Raw genomic sequence first — 17,938 nt, forward strand, 5'->3', positions numbered from 1 at the left:
TTAGAAATGTTGGAGCTGTTGGGAGGAGGTATAAAAAGCTTTAGGAATTCAAATAATTATTTTATTCCGCTGCAAGCTGCGTTAACTTCTATGGATGCAAAAACACTAATCTAACACAATCGATTTTTAAGTAAAGTGATTCAGTTGATTAAAAAGCCCTAAACATTATTTTGTTGCTTTTTTCGTTTGAAACAAGATTTTAACACTTCTCAAGGACACCAAACAATTTTGATGTTGAAAACAACAAAGAAAAATATTTGATCCCTCAACAAAATGCATTTCTATAGCAATATAGGTTAGTACCTGAACATTAAGGTTGTCCATAAACTTGCAAATAATAATTAATAATTAATTAAGTACTGAAATACTTCAATAAAAATTTAGAAGCTACAAAGAGGCGATAAAAGTGAGAAAAAAATCTCTGAGGGCAAATTTTATTATTTTCTTCTATCTGTTTCCATTAAAATCTTGTTTAAAAATCCTACATTGTAGCGTAAATATAATATGGGATTTCTTCAACTGTATTCATGTAGGAAATCTACCGAAATTTAATTTTTTTATAAATTAGAGACACCCTAATACATGAATTTACTTTATGTATTTTATATATGTATGTATGTACATACACACTTGAATTTTCTGCATAAATCAGCGCCTTTTTAATATCAAGCAAAAATCTGACTTTTTATGTAGTGTTACATACATATATATACCATTCAAGCATGTATACCCTTGCACATTTCTATTTAGCGAAAAATTTAATTTTTAGGTCCTCTCTTTGCCACTCATACATAATATGATCAGCAAGCATTTTCGTACTACTATATTTAGCTGTTGCTTATCCTGTGATGTCGCGTGTAACGGCTCAGCCGCGTTTAACTGCGCTTTTTAATTTTTGTTGCACCCTCCTTTTTTGCCCTCCGTGCAACACTGTTGTGGGTTTTTGTTCACAACTGCCATTGTTGGCGTATTCTGCTATGCGTTGTCCAATTTCCAATTCCATTTGCATGCTCAGCACGTTGCGGTCAACAAATTTTAAAATTTAATTACACATTTTTTCCTTTCTTCGCTGCGTTGGCGCGATTTCAAATGGCCAGACATGGTCGCCGAAACCCTTGTTACACACAATATTCGTATTTGCCTGACACGCTTTGGTGTCATGTCGCTGGCGTTTCGCTTAGTTAACAATTTCTTTAAAAATTCTGCGCTATTTGGCCGTCAGTTTTGTTTGTGTTTTTCATTTCGCGCTCCGTTTATTGCCAGCGAAGAGGTTAATGGGTGTTAATGTGTAGGCTCTCAGCAAAATTTCGGTTGGGTTCTCGCTTACTTGTTTGATGTTTGCTTCGCTACTTTTCATATCCTTTTTATTCAATCTTTTACTTCTCATTTTATTGCATACATTTTAATGTAATAATATTTTAATTATTTTAATAAATGCAATGTCACTAAAAGTTATTTGCTTTATGTTTTTGACCGCCGCTTGTGAGACCCTTAAAGCTGCTTTTTTATGTCTCTTCGCGGACCGGTTGAAAATTATGCTAATATGCAAATAAAAAGTCGCTTCCGGGGCTTCTTACGCTAGGCTATAATCGCTTTGTCAATGAAGGATATTGCGCTTTAATGAGCAGTCAAAATTTAAGAGTCAATTTTTTGATTTATAATTTTGGGGAAATTTAATTAAGATGATGGAAATCCTAACCTTTGAAGCCAAATAACTTTTAGGCGCTGAAGTTATTTTCTTTATGCTATTGAAGCCTCAAAATAATAGCATGAGAATTCACGTTATCAAATAAAAAGACGTTGTGAGGTCTAGGAACGAGATTTGTAGAAGAAGCCCATTTTGCTGAACATAATCAGTCAGTAGAGGTTTATTTGGCATATGACATTAGATGATGAGAATTAATCTGCAAGTTCTCATTTTACATTAAATTGCATTAATATTGTTTAACTCAAAGATTTACTTTAGAAAATATTGCTAATAATAAATAAGAAATTCACATACTATCACATCCCCAATATAACTCATACGCCTAGGCATATCCACTGTAATCACGCAACAAAAATATTTCGAGAATTTCTGAGTTACTGCAGGGTGATATCATTTAGTTTAGAAAGTAAGTGTTAGCAAAAGTTTCGTCACTTCTCATGCAAAAATATAATTTTATTACGACAAGGCTCGTTGGGCCACTTTAGGACGGTTGGAAGTTGCTGAGGTGATATGGTGAGGTTCCAAACATAACCGTACAAGTGGACACATTTATGCAGTTTTCTAACTAGCATTTTGCAATTATTTGCTACTGCGAAGAATTATATTAAAGTTTTATTTCTGTTGAGATGGCTGCATGCCATCCTCTGCTTTTTCTTCAAGCCAAACTTAAAAAGCCCTCGGTTCATTGAATGCTATGCAGAAATGTTCACATCTTACTGCTCCAATGATCCTCCAATCCGTGGATCCCATCCCTGAAGTGAGAGTCCGGAAGGTGTACAAAATACGTTCCAACAGCCGTTATGACCTCTTCATTTGATGAAAAGTGCTTGCCACGCATAAATTTTTTGAGTTCAGGAAACAAATGGAAATAGCTGGGGGCCAAATCTGGTGAATACGGTGGATGTTCCAATAATTCGAACTTTAATTCATGGATTTTAGCCATTGTCAAAATGCTCTTGTGACACGGTGCATTGTCCTGATGAAAAACGATTTATTTCCTCTGCAAACCGGGTCTTTTTTCACGATTTTTTTCCTTCAACTGGTCCAAAAAGTTGCAATAATCCAGTTTGCATGTAATCTCGCAAAAAAAAATTCCTCTCGCGTCTCACCGAACAACCAAGTTCACACCACTCTTTAGTCTTTTCTTTTCATTCAGGATCATGATTATTGACCCAAGTGTCATGCATAGTGATGAATCGTCGCACAAAGTCGACTTTATCCTTTTTAAAAGGCTTCAAATGCAAACGCGGCACCCATTGTGCACGCATCTTTCCAAAACCCAAAATTTTACTTAAAATATGGCTCACACCGCCAATGAGATGTGTAGAGTCTCTACTAAATCTCAGTCAGTCAATCGACGATTTTCCAAAACCATAACCTGTATTTTGGCTATGATTTCTGGTGTTGATGCGCTTTTTGGACGTCCTTCACGTGGATCGACTTCAAGGCTTGTACAATCACGTTTAAATTCAGCAACCCATCTTTCTACTGTCCTAATTGAAGGTGAACAATCATTAAACATTTTTCACACCTTCCAAAAATAAGATTTTATCACTGCACGATATTCAATTTTTTCCATTGTAAAATAATAAAAAAATACTGCGACACGGCGATACTAAATGGCTTGTAAACAAAGAATGCATTGACAGATTGAAACTTACCATTCGTTCATATGAAGAGTGTACCAACAAAATAAAACAATTTTTGGGCCCTCTTTTATTGAACGACTTCACTTTTGGCATAGTTACTCTCCCAGTTCGATATCAGTACGCTAACACTGAAAATTGTAATAATTTTTGAGTTTTTTCCAAGCGTGAAGTTGGCCTTGTTATAAAATGCAAAGATCATTTGCTCGAGTTGAAGTCGATTGAAACTCTCTTATGTTCTTTTACTCAGTTTCAAGAGGAAACCCAGAAGCGTCATATGCCGAAAGTATGCTGGCATACTGTAATCCAAAAAGTAAGGCAAAAAAGGGTTTATTTTTTAATTTAAAATTGCGTCACCTTTAAATCTGGTATACTTGGAGTGAAGACCTTATTTATTTTATGGGAATTTTAACTGCCATAGCTAAATATCTTAGTTAGAAGCGCTTTTGTATAACAATAGACATTGTTACTGCAATTTGCTGATTTGTGAAACTCAAAGTACGCCCGAAACACTACAATCCTTTTCGCAATTTAGCGATTTAATTCGCACTCCAACGAATAATTTCAACTAAAGCTTTGATTTAGAAGAAGTGTTTTGCACTTCAATTTGAATGGAATGCTTTTGCTGAAGATTTCCAACTTTTTGGATTCGCTTTTCGTAATTATTTTCAACATTTTCTTAGAAGTGTAGAGAGCCTTTGTTGCCATGCGATTCCCTTTACAAAGCTGCCAAAAATGTAAATGCAATTCAAGTGCATGCAGCCTTTACCAGAATAAAACAGTAAGAAAATTACTTTCGTGTAAATACATACAAACAGAAAAGTGCAAAACCGCAAGGCAGCAGCAGCAGCAGAAGCAGAACCAGAACCAGTCTAGGGTACTCTTTGTAGTTGTTGTTTACATTTTAGAAGCGCTGCCAACACTTTAAGCCCGAAAATAATTTGTTTTCCTTTAATATTTACACGAAGCCGCCATTGTTGCCGCGCTGGATGGTCGTCGTAAACACGGTTGGAGACGCGTCGTCCGTGTTCGCTGCCGACTTGGCCACTTGGCTACTACTTAACGCTTGTACTTGCACAATAGTCTCCAAAAACTGAAAACAGAAAACAACAACAAAGTGTACAACAACTACGAAATCATCATTACTACAGTAATAAAAGTGCATAAAACTCAGAATAGTACATCCTGTCGAAACTCGCCCTCAGTTCCGCTTTGCGCGCGGCTTGTTTGCGTCTGCCCAGTGAACAAGGGGAAACTTAAAATTCAAGTCGTGCGACTGCGGCGGAGCGAGGTACAGCGCGGGAGGGTGCTAAAGACAAGCAAAGTAAAAATTGCGAGAAATTGCAAGCAAAAGAGTAATACAAAAAGCATTGCATAATAACGGAGAAGGCGGTGATGTTGCTACTTGTTTTGCATATCAAAGCCGGGAAGGACGCGGCGTGCGCGCGGAGCGTGTTGTGGGCTGTAAGTACTAAGCAGGCGGTTGGCAGGCGCAAAAAGACTAACCATAAACAAACCAACCACCCAAAAACCACATGAATGAGACGAAACTTAGCTCATAGCATAAGGTATGCAATCTATCCACACACGCCCCAAACCGCCTGCTGAACTCTTTTAGCGGTAAAACAAGCAGTACTCAACTTTAGTTTCGTTTACTTCCGTTTGTGCTATGCTTAAGTACTTCCGCTTGCGCGTATGCCAACAACACAAACAATCAGCTGCTGCACTATTGTTGCGCTGTTAAGCGTTACAGTAAAGGACAAGCTGTGCAAGGCAACATAATCAAGCAAAGAAACTTGTGTAGGCCAACATTACTAGATGCGAAGTCGTACATATATATTGTAATTAATCCTAAAAATATTTTTTATTTATTGAAGCAATTTTTTTTGTAAGGAAAACTATCAAAATCGATAACTATTAGAGAATGAAAAGTTGCTAAGTACCAGTAAGTTGATCCACCCGAGACAACAAACGCTTCCGGCCGCTGCGTGCATAATTAAAATGGAGAATGGAGAAGGATGCATGATCTCGATTATGCTCACATAACGGTTTCTTGTAGCAAAATACGTTTAAAATAGTATTGTAGGTTGTAGTTTATCCAAAGTGTTCATAAATTTAATAGAAATATTATCATTCGGTCATCTTAAATGAGTGAATTTGTTATACTAAAATATATGTATATATTTTGATTGTACTTTTATATTCAAAATGTAGGCAGTTTCATTAGCCTCTCTCTATTTTTAAGAAAGATAAAAATAGCTCTTCTTCTATTATTATAATCATTTTGTGATCTGATTCCGATTGTTGGAGTTTGTAAAGTTCTACATGAAAGTTTTAAGAAAAATGGGCGCTTCTGCTGAATCCTTTAAAAAAATAATAATCTTTAAATATTTATATTAATGTTAATTGAAGAATGCCTAGATCGCCACATCCATCTCTTGCAATCAACTTTGGAAAAGGCTTCACTTAACTGAATGCAATATTATATATATGTACTTTTAAGGTATCTTCTTTCTAGTGAAAGTCAATTTACAATTTTAAAAATACTTTTAATATTTTCTGTTTTTGACAGAAAAGTGAAGGCAACAGCTTAACTCATTTCTTTTTGACACTGCAGATGATTTTCGCAAGTTAATGTAAATTGACTACAGTTTCAGCGTGTTTTTATTTCTCAGAACAATTTCGTTCTTGGACTTCGCCTTTTAATTTTCACAGAAAGTTTTCAGTTTATGGGCAAGTTTTGAAATTTAAATTATGATTAAAATATGATATAATTTAAATATCGTAATATAGCTGCATAGATGTAAGTATTTTCAATACGTAAATCCAGTGCATGAAAGGAAGCAGAAATCATTTCAGCAACTGGTCAGTCGAACTAATAGTATAGGACTGCTTATAAAAAACAAATATGGGTGGCATGAATATAGCAAAACTAGAACTGTTGACAAATAGAAAAATATGGCAACACGAAGAGTTTAAAATAATTTATATTTTGAAGTAGATATCTCTATTTTTTCTTTCAGTCCTACTTTTAAAGACATAGTTCACAAAAGAATTGTGTATTTATTTGTCTCATTTAAAACTTTGTCTCATTATTAGAGAGGTTAAACCTTTCTTTCGGTCTTTAAGTGTACTGTTCGCTATTCCAAGGTCCCATCCACTAGGTAGAGCATATTATGTCATTAAAATAAATTCTCTGTCTGTTTATCAGGACTCTGCCCATGATGAAATTATTGGTATCGTAATGCCGTATGCAAAATGTTTGCCTCTCTTGAGGCCTTATCTGAAAATGTTGGAGGATAACAGAATTGAATCATATCACATTCTCGCCTTGGCTTTCCTGCTTTTATGAGACTAAACCAAAAGCACTCAGTTATTTCCTTTTTAATCTTTTTTTAGTATATTTATGATCATCTCTAAATTTTTCGTCCATATTCGAAGCCTTGATTGTCTTCCGATATTTTAGCATCGAAACATCATATCAGCAAGTTTTCAAATGCAAAGCTAACCTAATGAGTTCCGGACTATATTCTGAAACTTTCTTGCATAATTGAAATAAAAGTGGAAGGCATAAGTTCTTGCAGTGGGACTGCATTACCGCGCATATGACCAGTAATAGTGGGTCGGAAACTAGAACTCTACTAATTGTGACGTGGCGAATTTCTCCACAGGGTGCCATCAAACAAGTATAATCCTACGCGCATTATACCTACGCAATAATGCAATTGTTAGTGTTGGCGTTCCGCTTAGCACACATTGAATCGCATTCAAGGATGGTTGAAAATGTCCAATGGATTGTCATATTCGATGGTTTGCCGAGAATTGCTTACATTCATGGTGAGCGGCGAGAACAAAGCGACCAATAACGCAGTGAAGCCAGTAGTATTATTCCCGCATTTGATTTCAATAAGACAACAACAACAATAACACTATAACACTATAGTTGCGCCTTCGCACTAAGCCAACAATATCGAATTCTCCGAAGGCACATAATCAGCTCCTGGCGTGTTTGAGAAAAGACAGAAATCCTTAAGACGCAATTGTATGTATACTTATATGTTAGTATGTATATCTATACTCTTGAAGCTGAAAAGCATGGTCCCTACTACTACTTATCCCGATATTTTGATTTAATATCTTCAGACTTTCGGGAAGGTTTAAAAGTTCATTAAAGTCATTTTCGAAATTAGTGGGTAATTATAATTTACTTCGAAAGCGAACAGAATTGTTCCTGAGTACTCCCAATTAGGCCAAATTTTACTTGCAGGGCTTAAAAGTGCGTCCATTTCCACACATGGGTACATAAATACACAACTTCGCATACATATTGCGTAAATACGTCCAAATGTTTAAGTTAATTTACGCACGTTGCTGTCAGCTTTGTTTGCTGCGACATCGGGGTTCGCGTGCATTTGTCCACATTACTAAATTCAATATGTGCCAAAATGTCATGGGTAAATATTCACAATACCCACACACATTTGTGACAGTTTTGGATTAATGGAACTGAATGTAGGAGCATGCAAGGGGGTAGCTGGTAGAATCCATAAGTTAGGGCTGCATTTTTATTTAGATTATAGTTTAACATAATTTCAATATTTATAGGTTGAAAGTTCGAAAATTGGAATAAGTGGGCTATGAATTTTTAGGTGGCCGGGAGAAAAGATTTTACGAAATTTATGAAACTTGTCAGTGTTGAATATAACATGGGCAAAGCTGCAACATTGATATAAGGGATTTTAACATTTCACTGTCTTATCAAATGCGCCCCGTGGTTGTGGCTAAAATACGGTTACTGGAGCTAAAACACCGAACATTATGCGTATGAAAATGCATCCGAGTTAAGTATAAATTGTCGCGCTTGAACCGAGTTCAAATTGGCGAATTTATTTTAGTTCGTTTCGGTTACCGCCCTCCAATAAGTTAGCATGAATGTGTGCTCGAATTCTGCATACATACATATGAGTATATAGTGCTATGTATGTATATGTATTTTATTGGCATTGCGCCATAAGTTTGGATTGGATTAAATATGAATGAAAAGTGTCATCATGTATTGGATGAAATTTTGATCTTTTGTGTGAATAAAATTTATTGGATTATGCATAAATCATCAAAGGATGAAATGAGCGTAAAAGTATTATTTTAAATGCTATTAAAAATTAAAAACAATTTTTAAAATTTCCAAAACTAAAATTTTCTTAACCATTTAAAGATCACTTGCCCGCCGTGCTGACCAGGGCTTAATAAACTCATTACCAGAACTGTCGTGTTCTCTGATGTGCTGGCATACATTTGCACTTACGTATATACATACTTACATATACATTTTTCTATGGCGTCCTCTTTCTGAGTAATTCCAGCGCCTTAGCTTGAAAGTGTCAATGTGACTTCAAGCGAGTTGAATGCCGTTCATCTGACGTTATCAAGCGCAATAAGTGGTCAATTAAGCTTGACACTTGTACGCACATACATGTTTGCGTTGTTAATTGTGATTTGTGAGCGCTTTCTTGCAGTTTAGGCTTTTATATTTTTCAATGTCAGTTCACACATAAACGCAATAGCATAGACGAATGTATTAATTACTTCAGATATTGGTGCTTTGAAAGCTTTTAGTTATGTGATCTTCTATCCACAATGGTTTCTAAGTCAAAGTAATCAATTTTTATACTCTTGCAACCAGTTGCTACAGAATATAATAGTTTTGTTCACCAAACGATTGTATGTATTACCTAAAACTAATGGAGATAGGTAAAGGGATATATACAAGTATATAAATGATGACGAGAAAAGTTGATAACCTGGTCTGTCTGCCGTCTGTTCATTCAACAAACTGTAACTTGAGTAAAAGAAGATATCTTGATGAAACTTGGTACATATGTTTCTTGGACAAAAGAAAGGTGGAGTTCGCAGATGGGCGTAATCGGATCACTGCCACGCCCACAAGGCGACATTAACCGAAAAAGCATAAAGTGCCATAGATAAGCACTAAAAAAGTTAAAGAACTCTTATTGGCACAGCGGATCGCAGCGGACAGGGGTGGGCTGAAAATTTAAAAAAAGGGCGCGAGGCCTTTCTATCTCCTACGTCTATCCTGTCTATGTACATATCTCCTAGACTATTAATGCTACAATAGGCAAATTACCTCAGGATAAATTCCTTAAGCTCCCCTACTGACATTTAAAAAATGGATGAAATCACAAGATAACCGCGTCCAATCCCGATATAACGGTACTGTTAAAAGCCACTAAAAGATACGACAGAATCGTAAAAGAGCTACACCTGAGATGGTATGAGCGGGCATTAAGAAAGCCGGGGTAAAAATTAGACGATGGAGGCGGCACCACCCGTTGTTAGGTAAAACCACATATACCGAGAGCTGAACAACCGATTTCGACTAAATTTAGTAAGTTACGTTCTTTTCATACTTTTATGTCACAGTGTGACAATGAGCAAAATCTTGTATGTGAGGTATTATAACTTGATGAAACCCAGGTTTTTATAGTATGTGGCATGTTAATAGTGGATGTTACTGGCAAAAATAGATAAAATCGGGTAAATACTATCCCCTACTTCCACATTTTCCTGAAGAAAGTTCTCGGACTTACATAATTCATACTTTCATGCTTAAATCTCGTTTTGCATCGAAATAAATTGGAGTCTCTGCGATCAGCTTCACCTCTGTCGTATAGTGTGAGGACAGAAAACAGACCATCTGAGCCAAATTCGGAGATTTCGTCTGTTAAGAAGCAATCCGAAGCCAAACTGATTTATTTCATTATCTTTTAAAAAGAAACAATATTTTTTTGTCTTCCGCCAATGAATGAGTTTGTCAGTGTTTGTTAATCCTTCCAAGCAATATGTGATGAAGATTTTACCAAAAGCATCCCAAAATATTGACATTTGCACGCTTTGGATACGGTTCATTCCGTACGATCCACCCGGATGAGCGTCAATCGATTTTCAGAGTAAAATGTTGAAAATAGATTTCATGCATTGATTGTGAAGGTAAATATATTTATTAAAAGCTGCAATAAATGAGCTTTAGCAGCGATGCAACTACAGCAATTTTAGCTTTATATATCAGTAGATATATACATATATGTACATAGATGTTTAATACATCAATTCACCACGTTGAGGCAGTTCAAGTATTCTCCTGGCTTTTAAGCATGAAATAAATCGCAATATTTATACGTACATACATATATATACCGATATTAGTCCAGTAGTGTAAACGAGTATGTGTAGAGATCCTTATATAAGTCTCAAATCTTTCGTGAGACAATACATTCTAGGATTTCTTATTACCAGTTTTGTTTCACACTGTTGCCGGTCTAAATTGGTTATTATTGACTTAGCCGTGATTTGAACCAATAGATCTCAGGTGGATGGTAGTGAACTTAACAGAAAGTAATCATAATAAAATAACTCCATTTGTGTGTATAGGGTATACGTATCGCATTGATTTACTGTCAAGAATAGTTCTACACATATTTATATCTGTATATATGTATATAAATACAGAAGCATAATAATGTGTATATAAGTAAGTGAGATTCAAAACTCCGCCTCAGCCTCGTCGTACAGATATTTCGTCTTGCCTTACAAACTTTTAATGGGTTCTTAAAATCTCATTACTCGAGACGATTGCATAGTATCTTGCAAGAGCTTATTGAAATAAACGACATAGTTGCCATTGTAGTCTTGTATAAGAAATTTGAAAACCGAAAATATTGGCGGGGGCAGATAAGATTACACCCTCACTTTCTACACATCCGAAAATATGTTTCGCCATGTCTCCAAATTATTGTTTAATTTGGTTTAAGTTCAATAATTGTTCAATAAGTGCCATTGGTTTGTAAACAAATCTCATACGACTGAAAGCGTTTATAAAGGGGAAAGGAATATCTAGTTTAAGCAAAACTTTTTAAAGTGGAATTTAAACCTCCTTATATTAGGATAGATTTATACAAATTTAGCTTTACTAACTTTGGTCATAACGAAAAATTCGCTCTACGAATTAGAAGATTCAGTATATAAGAATTTACCGATTCCCTCCTGCTTCATTAAGGGCATGAACAAAAAGTGTTTTGAGATATACTCACTCCAAGACTATATGAAAATTACTTTATTCACTACATTACATTTAAGAGCTCATTCTAGGAGAGCCTTTCTTAGAGGTGTCTATAGATACCGTGGTTCAGAGTACCAAGCGAAAAAACATTAGTATTTTTTTTGATCCACCCCAATATAAATATTATATATCGATATACTCACTCAGAAGGCGATCACAAATAAGTGCTGGTGAGCTCGATGCCTATACTCTCCCACATTCCTAATATACTTAATAAACTGATTTCTATTAGTCCGGTTGTGCTCAATTTCCTGCCTACATTTGACTACTCACCGAAATTATTACCTATAAATATTTACTCTATAAAAAAGATGTCTTTATCATGCGCGTTCAAACAGTGCAAAGGTAAGATTTTTTTGCCAAATATGAGTTATGAGGCTTATAAATAATTGCAACTTTCTTGCATACACTTCACTGAATTGTTTACTAGAAAAACAGCAAGATTATTTTGCGTTGGTAAAACATTAAGGGGTATGGCAGCTTCTTTTAATAATAATAATAAATATTATCATTATTTTTCCATCGTTTAATTAAACTTATGGCATGACTTGCTGTTTTTTTTGTTTTTATTATTATTTTTTTTTTGACAACGCCAATTAGTATTCATAGTTCATTTCATTATCTCCGAAAATAAATATAAATGTCAGTTATAGGCTTGATCAAAGACAATCAGCATGCGATAGTTTGATATGAAGCTTATGATAATTATACATTCATTATAGTGTATATACTACAGCAGTATAGTGTCTTTTTCTCGCGATATAACTGTTCATCATTCTAATATGAACTTTTTTATAAAGTTTTAAAATTTAATCGAAAGCAATTAGCATAAAAGTAAGTGTCAAGCCCAAGTTCAGATCACAATTATTAAGTTCTTATTTCACAGAAGGTCAAACAACAATGTATAATAAATCTCACATTTACACAACAAAGAAATGTAATCTCAGAACATTATCAATTTAAGTCTGTTATACTTGAACTGCTCACCCCACTTCTCCCATTTCACAATATGTAATCAATTACTATTTTATTTGATAGCTGTGTGATTATCAGTCTTTCTATTCACAAAGAAAATATTAAATAACACTTAAAACAAGTAAGGAAAGGTTAAATTCGGCTATAACTGAACATAAACCATGTAAATTGCAAGAGTCGAAGTCCGGGTAACTCACATATTATCACCCAACCATATGGAGTAAAGTCACTTAGATGTTATATGATTGTTACATAGCGTCTTGGTCAAGTTTTCGTCCAATTGTATACATTTTCTTCTTCTTAATTGGCGTAGACACCGCTTACGCGATTATAGCCGAGTTAACAACAGTGCGCCAGTCGTTTCTTCTTTTCGCTACGTGACGCCAATTGGATATTCCAAGCATAGCCAGGTCCTTCTCCACTTGGTCCTTCCAACGGAGTGGAGGTCTTCCTCTTCCTCTGCTTCCCCCGTCGGGTACTGCGTCGAATACTTTCAGAGCTGGAGTGTTTTCGCCCATTCGGATAACATGACCTAGCCAGCGTAGCCGCTGTCTTTTATCCGCTGGACTAAGTCAGTGTCGTCGAATATCTCATACACCTCATCGTTCCATCGAATGCGATAATCGCCGTGGCCATCGCGCAAAGGACCATAAATCTTTCGCAGAACTTTTCTCTCGAAAACTCGCAACGTCGACTCATTGAGGCAAGAGTTATCCTGCGTTGGATTTCCAGGCTGACATTGTTGGTGGTGTTTACACTGGTTCCCAAATATACGAATTTGCCATTTTAGGCTCTAAAATACACTGTTATTAGAAAAACTCTCTGTCTTTGCGATGTAGAGTCACCTGGAAGTCCAAAAGTCTTTATATACTGTCTATGAGGCCTAAGAAAACTTTTGACGCAATTTCTTAGTACACGTTATTACATGATATTGATTTGTTTGGATATCATAGTTTCCCAAGTTTTCACATACCAACCAATTCTGACTTCGTGGTTGGGAAACATTCCTAGATAAATCGGTTATTTCCTCAGTGTGTGAATATATGTGATAGATTTTTACTTTTAGTTGTTATGGCAACCCATTCGATCACAAAGCGGTTACAATTGTAGCAATATGTTGCAATGTACAAAATGCATTCGTTATCTGATATTTGCAAATTCTATTAGTAAATTTTGCATCGGCGATAAACATGCAAATAGACATACATGCATACAAAGCGAGGTAATCGCCGAGAGAAAGAGCCTACTGACACTCACTTTATCACATTCTGCTCACTGTCTGCACATACATATGTAAACACTGATTAACCTGTGTTGCAAACATACAAACGCATACGCATATATGTATGTACTATGAATATACTCTGTGTATGCTTTCGCATGATTATACTATCTGAACTTAATAACTGAAAAAACAAATATCACGCATGAGGGCATTACCCAAAGCGCAAAAGATTTTTTGTTATCTGTTTAAAGTGCTTGTATTTATGAGTGTGCGTGATGTCTTGGCAACATTTTATTTTATTGAGTTTTAATTAATCATATTTGTTTTTGCTATGTACTTACTTGATGATTGCACTGCCGCGGCTTTCCACTGAGATGGTAATGGAAACAGAATTCAGTTGAATGAAGCAATTCACTTGACTTGGGGTTAGCGATATAACGGTGTTGAATCAAAGCGGCGAGAAGTATTTGCAAACATTTCTGAAGAAGAAGAAATTCTGATTTTCGAATAGTACGAATTTTTCTAAGCTATCGGGCGACATGCATTCAAATGTCGGTTTTTTAGATAAACTACGTTGGCGCTTAAAGTGAGTTGTGATTCAATGAAAAATTAAGTCTATCATTTTGTAAGGGCTTAGATAGATATATAAACTTTTTAGAGTCAGAAATACCGGTGAAATATTTAGCATTTTTAAGTATAAGTCATTTTGTATATGTGATTATAGTGAGCGAGAGTGATCTTGAGAAAGATATCAACAAAAGTTTCATCAACTTAGTCAAGTGTTTCTGTGACTACTCTACCACTTACTTACACAGTAGTAAGCGTCTTCTTCATTCCAAAAGAATGCCTCCCAAATTACGATGCTTATATTGAAAGCCTTTGCTTTAATCACACATTCTTTTGCTTGCAACAGTTCTTCTGGTCAATGCTGAACTTAGATCACGGGTTTCAATATTCAATTTGCGCTGTGTTCGTGTCTTTAAGCTATAATTTTAGTTGAGTGCATATTCATTAAAAGTTCTATATTTCAGCGTACTTGGAAATAGATATGCTCAATACCGTTTAACCACCAACGAGACCGCAGTGGTTGACACCGAGTATGGCAAAGTGAAAGGTGTCAAGCGAAGAACAATCTACGAAGTGCCATATTATAGCTTCGAGGGGATTCCCTTCGCTAAGCCACCAGTAGATGAGCTACGTTTCAAAGCGCCTGAGCGACCTGAGCCATGGGATGGTGTACTAGATTGTCTGAGCCCAAAAGACAGAGCCGTGCAACTGCATTTAATAACAAATAATGCGGAGGGATCGGAGGATTGTCTATACTTGAATGTGTATGCGAAGAATGTGAGTTGGAATAAGCAAGTTTCATGGAAAGCAGTCTTATAACTTTGAATTTATTATTACCATAAAAATATAAATTCTAGTTAAAACCAGATAAGCCACAGCCCGTTTTGGTTTGGATACACGGTGGTGGCTTTGTTGTGGGCGAAGCGAATCGTGACTGGTTTGGACCAGACTATTTCATGGAGAAAGATGTAGTTTTGGTGACAGTGCAATATCGCTTGGGTGTTTTCGGTTTGTACACTGTCTTTTTCGTATTCTTAATTAAAAAACAAAAAAATTAAAATCAACATTTAAAGGTTTTCTTACACTCACCTCGCCGGAATTGAATATACCTGGTAATGCCGGTTTGAAAGATCAAGTGTTAGCACTAAAGTGGGTTAAAAATAATATAGCCAACTTTGGTGGCGATCCAAATTGTATAACTGTATTCGGCGAAAGTGCTGGTGCTGCCGCGACGCATTATCTCTGCATTACGGAACAAACCAGAGGTCTATTTCATCGCGCAATTTTAATGTCTGGCGCTGCCATTGCTTCTTGGGCGCACAATGGTCAGGAGCGGCACGCTTATCCACTTGCCAAGCTAGCCGGATTTAAGGGGGAACAAGATGAACAACAAGTCCTAGAATATCTGAAAAAATGCAAAGCGACCGATCTGGCACAGTTGGAGCAGAAAGTGCTGACCACAGTTGAGTTACAACGAAAAATAATGTTTCCTTTTGCACCCTGTATAGAGCCATACGATACGCCGGACTGTGTAATATCAAAAAGTCCACGTGACCTTATGAGAACAGCATGGAGTAATTCAATGCCCATACTGGCGGGTCATACTTCAGCGGAGGGTTTATTAATGCTGCCAAGTGAGTCTTAAACAACTTTAATTTTTTAAAAACCATATTATAATGCATTTACTAAACTTACAGTTATTAAGGCAATGCCAATTTGTCTGAATGAATTGGAAACTTGTCGTAGCTTCGTACCATATGAAGTAGTGGATGCTGTGGATATCGAGGAAAATGCTGCCAAGCTGAAAAAAATGCATGCCGACAGTGCTGAGCTTACAGCTGACGAATATATGGATGTATGTACTATCTTACAAAGCGCCCAGTTCATATTTTTATTCGCTTCATCATAGACAGTTTATGAATTTGCATCCTAATGCTCCGAAGGCTTATTCAAGTCCATATTCTGATCATGACTGTGACTGCTTTTTCCTATAGAATCTTGAGAGAGGGCTTACATGTATAATATCCCTGCGGCATAAAATAAGTCGCTTTATGTTTGAGCAGGTTCTGTGGCTGACGCAGGTTGGGTGCATCCTACTTTAGACCTGACTTTATACCGCCGAGCGTTATCTTGTGTGCTTTATTTTGGTCATTATCTTCAATGTTCCAATCGGGTTCTTTTTCATTTCTCAGTTAAGCTGCCGCTTTGAGTAGAAAGTTGAGGACATTAACATGAACGCTCAACGCTTTCAGGAGAAAAGCTCACCTTTCTTCAAGTACACATCGAGAGTTTGAACATTAAGTTCGATATCGAGTAGTAAGATCATGATTGCGATTAGACATCTTTAATTTTTTTTTAATGCCTGCCAGATTTTTAAGAATCACATAGAGAGTTTTGAAATAAAACAAGGCACTACCAACAATGGCTTGGAAAACTTTAAATTTTCTGACAAATCACTCAATATATTTATATATATCTCGTATGGTTTTCGTTTCAATTTATCATTTTCATACCAAAAACCATTTCAATATTTCTATAATCGCATTTTATAATAAAATTACACTCCATTTCACAATATTATTTCAGATCAACGCTTATTGGCTCTTCTACTTTCCTCTTCATCGTGTTCTGCTCTCGCGTTTGACTAATGCCACGTCTGCTCCCACATATCTGTACCGCTTCGACTACGACTCGGAAATATTATCATACCCCTATCGCATTTGGCGGTTTGGTCGCGGCGTGAAAGGTGTATCTCATGGCGATGAACTAGCTTATCTCTTCTCACATGCAATGGCAAATACACTTTCTAAGGAGAGCCCTGAATATCGCACAATACAACGCATGATTGGAATTTGGACGCAATTTGCGGCAACTGGTAACCCAAATGATAAAGAGGTTCTTGGTATGGAATCACTTTCATGGGACCCCATCCGTACACCTGAGCCTGCTTACAAGTGTTTGAATATTAGTGAGGAGCTGAAAGTAATAAATTGGCCAGAAATGGAAAAGGTTAAGGTGTGGGGGTCTACTTTCGATAGAAAGAAGGACTTATTGTTCTAAGCGTAGTATGTGTGGGGGCAATAAAATGTATAATTATGGTAAACACAATTTTATAATTTCCCAATGGCGTGATATTTCGTCTTTATTATTGCAAAGTGTGCAAAAGAATTGTCTGACTGACTTATCAGCGTGTGTGGCAAATATCAAATTCAGAGTAATGTGAAAAAAACTACCGAAAATATGCATGAAGACGTGTGATCTTTTCTCTAAGGAGAACATTTTACTTCAAAAGTATGTAGACATCAGATATGATGAGAGTATATACTAATGGTACTTTAAATATACGAGGGCGGTCCAGTAAGAACTTGATGGCACAAAAATTTCAAGAGTTAGTTAGCATGGTGTTGTTCACTTACGTAGATGAAAAAAGGAAAAGAGCAATATCTTTTCGATGGAGTTTCTAAATATTGGTTTATTGAGTCTCAGCGATAATATTTCAAACTTTCACAATCTAAATTTAAGAGGCTACCTCTAAAATTTCGTACTTTCTTCTTCATCTGCCGGAATACTGAGGTATCTCTCAGGCAGAAGGCTTTGCGGTCAGGAAAGCTGAACAGATAGGTGAGTCAGGAAATAATGTAATTAGTTTCTATATTTAAGTCGATAGCCGAGCGGTATTT

General features: G+C 36.1%; 1 protein-coding gene across 1 annotated transcript in view; it reads left to right on the forward strand.

Moving 5' to 3' along the window:
* Positions 1-14,074: 14,074 nt before the first annotated feature.
* LOC126750789 (uncharacterized) overlaps positions 14,075-17,938 on the forward strand; it is a 35,721-nt gene continuing 31,857 nt past the window's right edge. The window contains exons 1-6 of the mRNA XM_050460512.1: positions 14,075-14,277; positions 14,723-15,035; positions 15,116-15,266; positions 15,332-15,892; positions 15,956-16,113; positions 16,845-17,315. Of these exons, the coding sequence (XP_050316469.1) occupies positions 14,231-14,277; positions 14,723-15,035; positions 15,116-15,266; positions 15,332-15,892; positions 15,956-16,113; positions 16,845-17,315 (1,701 nt within the window). The 5' untranslated portion in view covers positions 14,075-14,230. The remainder of the gene's footprint in view (positions 14,278-14,722; positions 15,036-15,115; positions 15,267-15,331; positions 15,893-15,955; positions 16,114-16,844; positions 17,316-17,938) is intronic.

This window comes from Bactrocera neohumeralis, chromosome 2 (genome assembly GCF_024586455.1).
Source record: "Bactrocera neohumeralis isolate Rockhampton chromosome 2, APGP_CSIRO_Bneo_wtdbg2-racon-allhic-juicebox.fasta_v2, whole genome shotgun sequence".
NCBI lineage: Eukaryota > Metazoa > Arthropoda > Insecta > Diptera > Tephritidae > Bactrocera > Bactrocera neohumeralis.